The 14,522-nt window shown below is 49.9% G+C and overlaps 1 protein-coding gene across 6 annotated transcripts in view; it reads right to left on the minus strand.

Moving 5' to 3' along the window:
* Positions 1-14,522, minus strand: part of LOC140396252 (voltage-dependent calcium channel subunit alpha-2/delta-4-like) — an 820,155-nt gene that overhangs the window by 594,813 nt on the left and 210,820 nt on the right. For all 6 annotated transcript variants that reach the window (XM_072484603.1, XM_072484602.1, XM_072484604.1 and 3 more), the window contains one exon: positions 11,469-11,529. In XM_072484603.1, the coding sequence (XP_072340704.1) occupies positions 11,469-11,529 (61 nt within the window). The remainder of the gene's footprint in view (positions 1-11,468; positions 11,530-14,522) is intronic.

A 14,522-nucleotide genomic window follows, 5' to 3' on the forward strand; every position in this document is an offset into this window, starting at 1 on the left:
TGACATTCCAAAATAGCAATGTGTCCCTGGGGGTGTGCAGCCTGATGCGGCACTAGACCTCAGACATTTGCAGATAGTTGGTGCACTGCCTGAATACTCTAGTTATTAGGTAGTGGCATCTTGGGGCCCCTCCCATCTTGGCCTCCCTGCTGGCCCTGCTGCAACTGAGCCCTTACCTGTCCTCTTATAGGTCTCTGCCTGGGACACTGTCTGCGCTCACCTTGTCTCCTCTCCCTCCTGCCCCTCCCTTCCTCTTCAGAGGAGCTCCCACCAGCAGACTACACTATCCATATTGGAGCAGATGTAGATTTCAGTGCCTTGAAAATGATGGAACACTGTCTTCCAATCCTCAGGAAAACCTTCCAGGGACGTCCTACAATGCTGAAAGTCATACTTTAAATGTTAAACAATAAATAGGAAACTCAAGCTAAACTCTATACTCACACAGCTATGAAATCTATCACAGCAAAATAACTACTGCTCCGGGGTCTTGGTATCCTGTCCTTGGATGAGGAAATGAAAAAATACATAACAAGCTACACTCAGTCAAATGTTGCCTTGATGTCAAGGGCAGTCACTCTCACCTACCCTATTGGGTTCAGCTCCTTAGTCCATGTTTGGACCAAGACGTCATGAGGTCAGCAGCTGAGTAGGCCTGATAGAATCCAAACTGAGTGTCAGCGAGCAGGTTATTGCTGCTTGGTAGTAATTTCAACGACACTTTTCATAAATTTATGGATGATCGAGAGTCGACTTTTGGGGTGGTAATTTTCTTTTTAGAATTACAGTGCAGAAGGAGGCCATTCGGCCCATCAGGTTTGTACCGGCCCTTGGAAAGAGCACCCTACCCAAGCCGACACCTCCACTCTAGTCCTGTAACCCAGTAACCCCACCCATCCTTTTTGGGTGTCACTAAGGGGCAATTTAGCATTGTCAATCCACCTAACCTGAACATCTTTGGACTGTGGGAGGAAACTGGAGCACCCGGAGGAAACCCACGGAGACACGGGGAGAACGTGCAGACAGTGACCCAATCCTGGAATTGAACCTGGGACCCTGGAGCTGAAGCAACAGTGCTAACCACTGTGCTACCGTGTTTTTTGTGAACAGGGCATACCTGGGCAATTTTACACATTGCTGGTAGATGCCAGTGTTGTAGCTGTACTGGAACATGTGGAGCACAAATCCTCAGTACTGTGTTTGTCTTTACAATCATCTTAAGATGAAATAGAAGGTTCTGAAAAGGGTGATTGATGATGATGTCTTACTAACACCTCTGCTTGGAATCAGGTCTATGTGGTCTGCTGGCCTTGGGGTTGAAACACAAACAAAAACCTATTGAAATCAGGTGGCACAGTGGTTAGCACTGCTGCCTCACAGTTCAAGGGACCCGGGTTCAATTCCGGCCTCATGTGACTGTCTTTGCGATGTTTGCACTTCCTCCCCATGTCTGCGTGGGTTTCCGGGTGCTCCGGTTTCCTCCCACAGTCCAAAGATATGCAGGTTAGGTGGATTGGCCATGCTAAATTGCCCCTGAGTGAACAAAAGATTAGGTGGGGTTATTGGGTTATGGGGTTAGGGTGGAGGCAGGGCTTAAGTGGGGTGCTCTTTCCAAGGGCCGGTGCAGACTCGATGAGCCGAACGGCCTCCTTCTGCACTGTAAATTCTATGATTCTATTGCCGGAATGTTGTCAGGGTCGATAGCCTTTGCAGTATCCTTCAGCAGTGCCTTCAGCAATTTTTTGATATCACATGGAGTGAATTGAATTGGCTGAAGATTGACATCTGTGATGCTGGGGACCTCAGTAGGAGGCAGAGATGGATCACCTGCTCTGAATTCCGCAAGGAAAAGCAGATGACTTGAAGGATTGTGAAAAATAACAATAACCAGAAAAAGAAACAGAAGCGAGAAAGTAAGACAGTCAATTTTGAAGAAGCGTTGCCCAGGTGGTTTATTCACAAAAGAGTTCAGAAAATCACATTTGACAGCCGTCTGAAAAAAGCTAAACTGAAGAACGTGCGAAAAACTCAGCATGGAAAGCTTAGAACCATCAAATGGATTCCTGTGACACTGGGAAGTTAGACATAAAAAAGTGTGTGGAGAAAGTCAACAGTGACAAACCCCTTAATAATGTATGGGCTGAGGAAGTTCTGCCAGGTTGCCTAGAAGCGTATGCACCCATCAGCATTTACTGTTCCAACATAACATGGACCCTTTTATTGTGCCCCATGCTCAGTGGGGAGAAAGGCATTGCCAGATATAGTTATGAATAATGAAAGATATCAGATAGGTGAGTTAAATGAGCATCTAAGGACAAACATGAAAATACCTGTAATGGGAAATGAGCCATCTGAAGTGAAGTGGAAAGAAACATTGACACACTGAACCACAAATCAACAATGGAATGGTTTTATTAAAGAGATTGGGAAGGTTTAAAATAAAGTAGAAGTCAGTTTAATTTGGATAAAGAGGTTGGAATCAAACAAAATTGAAGAAAAGTCTATTGGTATGAAAGAAATGATAAAAATAAAAGTGAATATAAGAAAATAAGACCAAGAGGTTAAGAGATGGAGGAGGATCTAATCTGGATCACAGGAGATGCAATTGTTATATTTCTGAATTGATGTAATTAAACCTGAGAAGGTCTCTTTGACAGATCAGGGGCGTCATTCTCCGACCGGCCGCCGTGAATCCCGCCCCCGCCATCGCCGAAGTCTCCGGTACCGGAGATTGGGCGGGGCGGGAATCGGGCCGCGCCGGTTGGCGGGACCCCCCACTGGATTCTCCGCCCTGGATGGGCCGAAGTTCCGCCCAGAAATTGCCTGTCCCGCCGGCGTAAATCAAACCTGGTATTTACCGGCGGGACCAGGCGGCGTGGGCGGGCTCCGGGGTCCTGGGGGGGGCGCGGGGTGATCTGACCCCGGGGGTGCCCCCACGGTGGCCTGGCCCACGATCAGGGCCCACCGATCCGCGGGCGGGCCTGTGCCGTGGGGGCACTCTTTCCCTTCCGCCTCCGCCACGGCCTCCACCATGGCGGAGGCGGAAGAGACTCTCCCCACTGCGCATGCGCGGGAAACTGACAGCGGCCGCTGACGCTCCCGCGCATGCGCCGGGAAACTGACAGCGCCCGCTGACGCTCCCGCGCATGCGCCGCATTTCCGCGCCAGCTGGCGGGGCAACAAACGCCATTTCCGCCAGCTGGCGGGGCGGAAATCCCTCCGGCGTCGGCCTAGCCCCTCAATGTTGGGGCTCAGCCCCCAAAGATGCGGAGCATTCCGCACCTTTGGGCCAGCGCGATGCCCGTCTGATTGGCGCCGTCTTTGGCGCCTGTCGGCGGACATCGCGCCGTTGGGGGAGAATTTCGCCCCTGAATTCTTAAGAGTGCGTTTACAATGAAGCATCCAACATTACTGTTAACCATTATATAATGGTATCATTGGGTATACTGACATTGCTTCCTTTGCGAATAGGAGCCTACGCCTTCTGAATCATCTGCCAAAGTGAGGTTTCTACACGCCGCTCTGCAGATGTGGTATGTGGATACCAGAAGTGGCCTTCTGTGCAGTTGATCTGCAAGACCTTCTTCATGCAAAACTGCAGATATGGGGATTCCGAGAACGTAAATGTGAGCAGAGATCATTTTTAGAAAATAAAAATGTTCAAGAAATTAATTAAATAGAATCACTGTATCCTTTCCCAGCCTGCTGAGTACTTACCATGGCAAATCAAAATAAAGTTTTCCATTTCACATGCCCGTGATTAATGCACAATTAAGGGCAGTGCGGTAGCACAGTGGTTAGCACAGTTGCTTCACAGCTCTGGGGTCCCAGGTTTGATTCCCGGCTTGGGTCACTGTCTGTGTGCAGTCTACATATTCTCCCCGTGTCTGAGTGGGTTTCCTCCGGGTGCTCCAGCTTCCTCCCACAGTCCAAAGATGTGCAGGTTAGGTGGATTGGCCATGTTAAATTGCCCTTAGTGTCCAAAAGGTTAGATTGGGTTACTGGGATAGGGTGGAAGCATGGGCTTAAGTAGGGTCCTCTTTCCAAGGGCCGGTGCAGACTTGATGGGCCAAATGGCCTCCTTCTGCACTGTAGATTCTATGATTCTAGATTATATGAATCAAATTTAGAAATAGCATTCAAGGTGTATTTACCCAGCATTTTTTAAATTAAGTGGATGCCCATTTGAAGCAAGCACTTCCAATACCAGCACTTCCCATCAACAGCTAATTGTGTGCAATGTAACGAGGAAGGAGGCATTTACACAATGAAACAACTTCACTTTTCAAATCCTGGTTGAGAAATCTAGAATTGTGTATCAGCAGGAAATAGTTCAGTTAATTCAGGCGGTGCCAGAGAGTGAGCTTTCATGTTATACCTCATTGCAGTACTGATCCAAAAAATGGGAGTGACTGTCCTCGACATCAAGACAGCATTTGAAATGAAAATGAAATGAAAATCACTTATTGTCACAAGTAGGCTTCAAATGAAGTTACTGTGAAAAGCCCCGAGTCGCCACATTCCGTCACCTGTTCGGGGAGGCTGGTACGGGAATTGAACCGTGCTGCTGGCCTGCTTTGGTCTGCTTTAAAAGCTAGCTGTTTAGCCCAGTGTGCTAGGTCGGGGAGGAGTGACTGGGAACAATGGGTGGGAGACGTGCTGGCGCGGAGGCGGGGAGCCCCTGGCGAGCTGAGTGGGGTTAGTCAACGGCAGCCGATGTGGGGTGTGTGCATATAGTTAGATTAGAGCAGGGGTTAGGTGATAGGATGGTGTTGCTCGGGGGGGGGGGGGGGGGGGGGAGTCATTCTGCTGACGGGCATAGAAACTGGGCATGGCAACAGTGAGGAGGTCATGGGTGGAGCCGGTCAGGAGGCGGGCCAGATGAAGCGCGACACATGACTGGGGGGCTGGCCAAGGAAAGGGGAAGGCTGATCGGCAAAGTGGGGGGGCGAAGAACCCCCCAACCAGGCTGATCACCTGGAATGTTAGAGGGTTAAATGGGTGTAGCCATCTGGGATGGCCACTTCCCGATTACAAAATGGACACATTGCAAAGATTGCGGGGAAAATGGACAATACTGAGAAAACAAGTAGGTTCAGGGTTTGTCTGCATATTGGAGCCGCATCTTCGGGAACAAAAGAGTAACATTTGAGTAACTGATACTAAGGCAGATACCCTGGCACCAGAGGAGACCGAAACAAAGCAGGCCAACGGCCACCTAGGACACGCCCAACCATCAGGGCACCCACCCCTTTATTGGACGAGATCAATATGAATGATCAAGAAACGGCCCAATTGATTGGGCCCAAGTTCAAGGCCCGCCCAAAAGTGCGCGAAGCCCCTTTGGTTATAAGAAGGAGCCCCCAAGAGAGAATCGTTCTCTTGGACCCGGCTCTCACCGAAGCGAGACCTGTCCACCAGCTGCACCAGAAGCAAGTAAGTCCAAGGTCAACGCTCGCTACCAGACAGACGACCTTAGCTTTACCAGTTCGACCCCAGCAGCCTCAGAACCGAACAACGGCCACTGTTCCTCTGACTGAGTGGGCGCCCGAAGCTAAGTATAGGCTTTAGCAGTAGTGATAGTTTAGTCTGTAGAGTTTTGTGCATGAGTATATTTAACTGCGTGTGTAAATAAATAAGCATTGACTTTGAACTAACTAACTGGTGTATCGAGTCTTGAATCAGTAATCGGTTTGAACCTTGTGGGGGTATCGAAAGATACCTGGCGACTCTAGAGCAAACGTAATTAGAATTAAGGAAGGTGACCATATTGACCGCCATATTCAGAGCCAACCAAAGAGAGCAACACCGGCCAGTGAAGAGGGCGCGTGCGTTTGCGCATCTGCGGGTTCTGAAGGCGGACATAGTCTTGCTGCAGGAGACGCACCTGAAAGTGGCAGACCAGGTTAGGTTAAGGAAGGGCTGGGTCAGTCAGGTCTTTCATTCGGGGCTGGATTCTAAGACGAGATGGGTTGCAATCCTGATTAATAAAAGGGTACAATTTGAGGCGGAGGGCACAGTCATGAATGGGGGTGGCAGGTTCATCATGGTGAGGGGTAAGCTCGAAGGGGTGAGAGTAGTCCTGGTCAGTGTGTATGCCACTAATTGGGGCGATGGGGATTTTATTAGGAGGACGCTAGGGAAGATCCCCGACTTGGACTCACGTAAGCTGATCATGGGTGGGGACTTTAATACAGTCCTGGACCCGAGCCTGGACCGGTAATATTCAAGAACGGGCAGGTTGCCAGCGATGGCAAAGGAACTGAGAGGGTTCATGGAGCAAACGGGGGGAGCAGATCCGTGGAGATTTAGCCGGCCGACGGCGAGGGAGTTCTCGTACTACTCCCACGTCCACAAGGTGTATTCCCGGATTGACTACTTTGTTGTGAGTAGGGACCTGCTGGCCAGAATGGTGAGGGCAGAATATTCGGCAATTGCCATATCGGACCATGCTCCGCACTGGGTAGACCTGCAGTTTTGTAAGGACAGCTTTCAGCGCCCACCATGGAGGCTGGAAGTTGGACTACTCGCGGACGAGGCGGTGTGCGAGAGGCTGAGGAAATGCATGCAGAATTACCTGCAGGTGAATGATACTGGAGAAGTCTCGGCAGCGGTGCTCTGGGAGTCACTGAAGGCAGTGGTGAGAGGGGAGCTGATTTCAATCCGGGCGTACAGGGACAGGACAGATAGGGCAGAGACGGACCGACTGATTAAGGAAATTCTACGGACGGACAGGAGTTACGCGGAATCTCCGAGGCCAGAGTTACTCAGGAAACGACAGAGGCTGCAGAACGAATTTGGGGTGCTGACTACAGGCAAGGCTGTAGAGCAGCTTAGAAAAGTAAAAGGCGCGATTTATGAGCATGGGGAGAAGGCCAGTAGAATGCTTGCGCAGCAACTAAGGAAGAGGGAAGCGGCTCGGGAAATAGGGAGGGTAGTGGATGGGGAAGGTAATCTAGTGGGTGACCCGGTAGGACTGAACAAGGTCTTTAGGAACTTTTAGAGGAAGCTGTACACTTCAGGGGACCGGGAGGGATGAGGCGATTCCTGGATAGACTGACCTTTCCAAGAGTGGGGAGGGGGTTGGTGGACGGACTGGGGGCCCTGGTCTGGATCAAAGAGGTATTGGGGGGCCTGAAGGTCATGCAGTCGGGTATAGCCCCGGGGCCGGACGGGTATCTGGTGGAGTTTTACAAAATATCTGCCGGGATAGGGTCTTTAACGAGGCAAGAGACAGAGGGAGTTTACCCCCGACGATGTCGCAGGCCACCATCTCGCTCATTCTGAAACGGGATAAGGACCCGGAGGACTGTGGGTCATACAGGCCGATCTCTTTGATTAACATCGACGCCAAGTTACTGGCCAAGGTTTTGGTGACCAGAATTGAGGACTGTGTTCCGGATGTAATTGTGGAGGCCAAACCAGGTTTGTAAAGGGGAGGAAGCTGGTGGCCAACATAAGAAGGCTGCTCAACGTGATTATGATGCCCCCGGAGAATAGGGAGGTAAAGATAGTCGTAGCCATGGATGTTGAAAAGGCTTTTGACCGAGTCGAGTGGGATTATCTGTGGGAGGTACTAGGGCGGTTCGGATTCGGGGTTCATCGACTGGGTTAGGCTATTGTATCAGGCCCTGGAGGCGAGTGTAAGGACGAACAGGATGACATCAAACTACTTTAGACTGCACCGTGGGACAAGCCCTCTCTCTCCACTGCTGTTTGCACTGGCCATAAAGCTGCTGGCAATTGCACTGAGAGCTTCTAGGGGCTGGAAAGGGCTGGTCCGGGGGGGAGTGGAACATTGAGTCTCGTTATACGCAGATGATCTGCTGTCATATGTATCGGACCCAGTGGTGGGGATGGACGGTATTATGGCTACCCTGAGGGAATTTGGCCGGTTCTCCGGATACAAACTGAACATGGCTAAGAGCGAGTTGTTTGTAATTCAGGCGAGGGGGCAGGAGAGTAGGCTGAAGGGGTTGCCGTTCAGGCTAGGGGGAGGGAGTTTCCGATATTTGGGGATTCAGGTGGCACGGGACTGGGGCAGGTTGCATAAGCTCAACCTGTCCCGGCTGGTGGAACGAGTGAGGGAGGAGGTCCGGAGGTGGGATGCGCTCCCGCTGTCATTGGCGGGGAGGGTGCAGACTGTTAAGATGACGATTCTCCTGCGGTTCTTGTTTGCTTTTCAGTGTCTCCCCTTCTTTATCCTGCGGTCCTTCTTTAAGAGGCTGAATAAAATTATCCTGGGATTTGTATGGGCGGGGAAGTCCCCGCGGGTGAAGAGGATGATGCTTGAAAGGAACAGGGGAGAAGGGGGGCTGGAGTTGCCGAACTTCAGCAACTATTACTGGGCGGCCAACATAGCGATGATAAGGAAATGGATGGTGCGTGCGGGGTCGGTTTGGGAGCGGATGGAGGCTGCTTCGTGCAGGGGCACTAGCTTAGCAGCTCTGGTCACAGCGCCTCTGCTGCTTCCACCGGCACGGTACTCCACCAGCCCGATAGTGGTGGCGGGTAGCTAGGGTAGAGCAGAGTAGAGTAGGAGGATATTGAGGCAGGTCCTTGTGTGAACAGAGCCGTGGTTTGCATTATGTTTAATTTGTGTCTTGACTTCTTTTTTTTTGTACTGTACAATGTCACTTTTTCAATATGCCTAAAATACCTCAATAAAATTGTTTGTTAAAAATGTTTTTTTTTAAATTCTGGGTGTTAGCATGGTCCAGAATCTTAATTAGACCAACCATGTTGACACTGCAGCTAAAAAGCCAGGTTAGAGACTGGGGATTCTGTGGCAAGTAACTCACCTCCTGACTCACCAAAGCCTATCCACCAATTATAACGTACAAGTCGGGATAGAATATTCTCCACTTGCCTGGACGAGTTCAGCTCCAACAATACTTAGGAAGCTCGACACTATCCAAGACAAAGCAGCTTGTTTGATTGGCACTCCATCCACTATCTTAAACATTCACTCCCTCCACCACGGTGAACTGGGTACTAGCTGCAAGATGTATTGCAGCAACTCACCAAAGCACCTTCCAGACCCATGACTTTTATCAGTTAGAAGAACAAGGACAGCAGGTGCATGGGAACGCCACCACCAGAAAGTTTCCCTCCAAATCACACACCACTCTGTCTTGGAAACTGTCATTGGGTCAAAATCCTGGAACTCCGTCCCCAACAGCATTGTGGGTGTACTTATACCACATGCAATTGTTCAAGAAGGCAACTCACAACCACTTTCTCATGGGCAATTCGGGATGGGTAATAAGAACAAACAAAGAACAGGAACATCCAAGCCTGTACTGGTCATGATACCAAACTTTGCCAAAACCCTCAGCACTTCCTTGTGCCGTATTCCTCTGTACCCATCCTATCCATGTGTTTGTCTTTTGAACGCCGTTAATGTATCTGCTTCCACAACCTCCCCTGGAAATGCCCTCCAGGCGCTCACCACCCTCTGTGTAAAAAAACAGCTTTGCACATCTCCTCTGAACTTTGCCCCAGGGTCCTTAAACCTATGCCCCCTGGTGAATGACCTCTCCACCCTGGGAAAGAGTCGCTGCCCATCCACTTTATCCATTGCCCTCATAATCTTGTAGACCTCTATTAGGTCACTCCTCAACCTCCGTCTTTCTTTTTTTTAAATGTATTTTATTACAAACATGTATCAAAACAGGTTACAGCGAACAAATATGCTTCCCAACAATCCACTATACAGTCTGTACAGATTTTTCCCCTTTTCACCCATCCCCTTCCCCGCGACGAACAGCTCCTCAAACACAGTCACAAACATCCCCCACCTTCCCTCAAACCCCTCTGAAGAGCCCCTTAACTCATACTTTATCTTCTCTAATCGCAGGAATTCGTACAGGTCACCCAACCAAGCCGCTAACCCAGTGGCAATGCCGAGCGCCACTCCAGTAAAATCCGCCGCCGTGCAATCAGAGAGGGGGAGGCCATGACAAGGCCTTCCTCCTCTACATGAGCTCCGGCTTCTCTGAAACCCCAAATATCGCCACCAAAGGATCAGGGTCCGGGTCCACCTACTCCTCCACCACTATCCTGACTAAGACCGCGAACACTCCTGCCCAGAATCTTCCCAATTTTTCGCAACCCCAAAATATGTGCATGTGATTCGCTGGCCCCCGCCCACACCTCTCACACTCATCTGCAACCCCTGAAAGAACCCACTCATTCTCGCCTGAATCATATGCAGCCTGTGCACCACCTTAAATTGTATCAGTCTCATTCTTGCACATGAGGAGGTCCCGTTTACCCTTCGCAGTGCCTCACTCCATGGTCCCCAATTGATCACCTCTCCCAACTTCTCCTTGATCTTTACCACCCGCTCGCCTCCCTGCTTCTCCAGTCACTTGTAAATATCCCCATTTCTTCCCTCCCCTTCCACATCCCGGAGCAGCAGTCGCTCCAGCAGGGTGTATCCCGGCAACCTTGGGAATCCCCTCCAGACCTTTTGTGCAAAGTCCCTAACCTGCAGATACCTGAACTCACTCCCCCTCGGCAGCTCTACCCTCTCCCTTAGTTCCTCCAGACTGGCAAACTCTTCATCCAAAGATAGATCCCTCACCTTGACCAGCCCCACTTCCCTCCACCTCCTGTATACACTATCCATCTCTGGCACAAACTCATGATTCTCGCACAGCGGCGTTAGCACCGACATCACTTCCATCCCTGTACCACCAGGCTGCTTGAATACCTACTTGGAGCCATTGGCAACGTGCCGTCACAATATCCCTCAAACTAGACCCCTTACAAAATTCCTCCTCCATCCTAACCCACTCTACCCCTTCTCCTTCCCATCACCGCTGCACCTTGTCCACATTCGCCGTCCAATAATAATGAAGCAAGTTCCAATCTCCATCTGTCTAATGAAAACAGTCCAAGTCTATTCAGCCTCTCCACATAGCTAACACCCTCCAGACCAGGCAACATCCTGTTAAACCGCCTCTGCACCCTCTCTAAAGCCTCCACACCCTTCTGGTAGTGTGGCGACCAGAATTGTGCACAATATTCAAAGTGCGGCCTTACCAAGGTTCTGTACAACTGTAGTATGACTTGCCAGTTTTTATACTCGATGTCCAGTCCAATGAAGGCAAGCATTCCATATGCTTTCTTGACTACCTTGTCCACTTGTGTTGCCACCTTCAAAGATCTGTGGACATGCACGCCCAGATCTCTCTGACTTTCTATATTCCTAAGGGTTTTGCCATTTACGGTATATTTCCCCTCTATGTTAGACCTACCAAAATGCGTTACCTCACAAATACTGGCCTTTCCAACAACATCCCCATCTTATGAATGAAATTTTAAAAATCACTTGGTGAATTTTCTCGCTGAGCTATGTTCAGTTTAATTTTAGTTGAAATTCAAGACATCTCAATGAGGGATCAATATTGTGCTTAGCCTTGAAAGCTATTCAGGCAATCAGAAAAGAATGTTTTTCTTACCAGCCTCGGTTCCTGCAATCAAAAGAGATGACTCCATTTCCATCTGGCATCCATTTTATACCTGAGAAAATGGGCAGGAACATAGTTATTGACTGCCATTTGTGAAGCAGCTGTTAAGAGCAGGTAAAAGGTTTCACACTGTACTGCAAAGCAACATGATAGCTTGGGTGCGATCTAACCAAATTCTTTCTAAGCGTGATAGGGAGCAGGAAATGCGGGTGTTTCCCAACAGCCTACCCGGCGATACATCATTGATATCTAACGTTAATTAGGCCACTTAATGATACCCCACAGGCATCATGCTGCAAATGACTGTCTCGCCAGCTGATTCACCGAGACCCCGTCCGCCAGATCCCCACCTGGCCTGCCAGCAGCATCACAAGCGCAGTTTCCGCAGGGTCCAAGATATCGTCCATACTGGGTAATATCTATAAGGAATTGGGACACAGTCTGAGACTGACAACCAGCTGTGTCCCCCACCCCGGGGCCCTCCAATCCCACCATTGCTCCTTCCCCCGTCTGCCTCCCCCCCACCCCCAGCCCTAACACACTCTGCCCACGCACCCCCCGCTACAGTGGGGCCCACTGCTCACCAGACCCCAAACCCTGTGCCCCAAGCATCTGCACGTAGCGTTATCTGGACCGGGAGCTGGTCCCCTCCCCAATGCAGATACCCAACCTCGGGTCACGGAAATGTCCCCGGTGCTGGGGTCCAGTCCCTGGGTGTTTGGATGTTGGCTGCTGCTTCAGTGGTGTTGCCTCCTGCAATGCTCAGGCACAGTGTTCAGCATCACGGTCTGATTGGGATGCTGAGCAATAACCCCCACATGCTACATGGCACGCATACCCACAAGAATCCACTTGGTAGCTATGAAGTGCTATGGTTGCCAATGCACAATTAGCTATACCCTTCAGCGCGTAGCCAGAGGCCACCATGGTCAGTGGGAGTTATGATTGGTCAGTGGGAGAGGCGGGCAGGAGCCCCTAGGTTGCCCCTAGAACAGGACCACATGATCCAGAGATTGGCATGGCGGACTCGCGGGTGCTGAGATACCCACCTACCCTCCCCCACTCCCCAGCCCATGCCATGGGCAGCCACACCCTCCAACGGTGGCTGCCCCGACCGAGGCTGGCCTCCCCGGGGCCCCCACCATACCCCAACCAAGTAGTGGAGCAGCAACTCCTTTTTTAAAAAGGAGTACCAATCGGCGCCGCCGTGACCACTTGCTGGGGATTTGGTTTGATCACGGGAGCTGTTAGGTAGAGGGTCGCCCTCGTTAATTGTATCGAGATTAGGCTGAAATGGTGATTATTGGTTTCTCGCCACACTACGCTGTGATTCCGATCGCGCCAATGGGAGTGGGCCGGTTAGATTGCAAACAGATCGGCGCCCGGCGCAGTTCTCAAACTCGGACTCTGCCGCAATTTAATGGCCTTGTCGCGCTCTCACTTAAGCGCAACATGGGCATTAAATCATGGCATAGTAATGATGATGGCACACCATCATGATTTCACACTGGCATCTACCAGCTCAGATACTGACGCTGTGCAAAATCTAGAGGGTGTCACAGAAGCGGGATCTGCACATGGTGAGACAGCAGGAATGTGTATTCTGTAAATATGGGCAGGAGAAAAGGGCAGGATATGGCTGGAGGGCGAGTGCAAATCACAGGTTATACCGCAGAGTACTCAGATGAGGACTTCAATGGGGCAGGAAACAGAAGGAGGCTGATGGGCATCCACAATGAAATGTTTGTTTCATTGGGAAGTGTGCCAGGAAGCTTGAGGTCAATGAACATTGTTTGGGACCAATCCGGTCTGAATGCATTCTTTCCAACAGGTAAGTAGTGGCTATCTCTATTATCACACTTGTACACCCGATCAAGATGCAGCGTCTGATGTCACAGCTTCCATTGCAGCAAGCAGCTTCAACTACAAGTCTGCGTGCTGTATTGCAAACTCAGATTAAAGTCAAGCAGGGCCAGCTTGTACCCATGCAGGCTCACATTGCTGCCAAAATGGTTGCAGATACCAGTAATCAAAGGAGATTACAGATGTCAAGGCAGTCTAGCAATCTGTCCTCCAACAGATTAATAGGATTGCTGAAAGTATGGCAATGCTTCCCTGGAGTGCAAACCTCTCAGGATGACAGAATTTTGTGCTCCCAGCTCTGCCTAGTACCCTTGCTGTTGTCTGTCATTCAGCCAACACAGATTGTTGCTGCCCATGCCAAGATAGAGCAGTGTCAAACCAAGTCTTCTCGGCCAAAACTGCTTGAGATCATCCACAAAGGCCAACTGCAGCCTCCTTCACCGAAATTTAGCTGCCTGTCAACAGCTATGCTGCAGCCACGGGGACAGCATTGCATAGGAGCACCAAGGCAAGCAAGAGTGTTGATTTTCCATTTCTAAATGATATGGCATGATTTTATTGAAACATTTGTTTGAAATGTTTATTTTTGCAGTGTGGTAAAGTTTGCAATCATTGCAAGACTGACAGAAGGACGGAATCTGAGATTGTTAATGTTTTGGGAATTGGGGTCACTGGATATTTTACTCAAAGTAATTCATCATGTACAATCTGAACAGAAAGGAAATGTCTCGGTTGCTGCCTCCCTCCCACTTCCTTTTTATCCTCTTCCTCCTCCTCCTATATCATTGCTAGCAGCTTGTCCTGCTCTCTGTGGCCTTTGCTCATTCTCTCAGTCATCTTCTATTCCAAGTGGGAACATCTATTAGTGCACCATGTTTGGCAACAACTGCTGCAGTTTCTGCAGGAAGCATGTAACCAAGAAAGAGTCTTGCTCCCCATAGACATTTTCAATTTGAAGCATCCATGGAAAGCATTGAACATTTGCAGAATTGTGGAACAACTTAAGAAATCAGCCAGCATCTAACATGTAAATAGTTGATGAACCCTTTCAATAAGACTGAGAGGTTGAGAAGAGATTTGATAGAATTTTTCAAAATCATGAGGGGTCTGAACAGAGTAAGTAGATTGGAAGAAACAGTCCCTATCGGATCATGAACCAGAGAATGCTGATATAAGGTGAAT

Source organism: Scyliorhinus torazame, chromosome 19 (genome assembly GCF_047496885.1).
Source record: "Scyliorhinus torazame isolate Kashiwa2021f chromosome 19, sScyTor2.1, whole genome shotgun sequence".
NCBI classification, from domain to species: domain Eukaryota; kingdom Metazoa; phylum Chordata; class Chondrichthyes; order Carcharhiniformes; family Scyliorhinidae; genus Scyliorhinus; species Scyliorhinus torazame.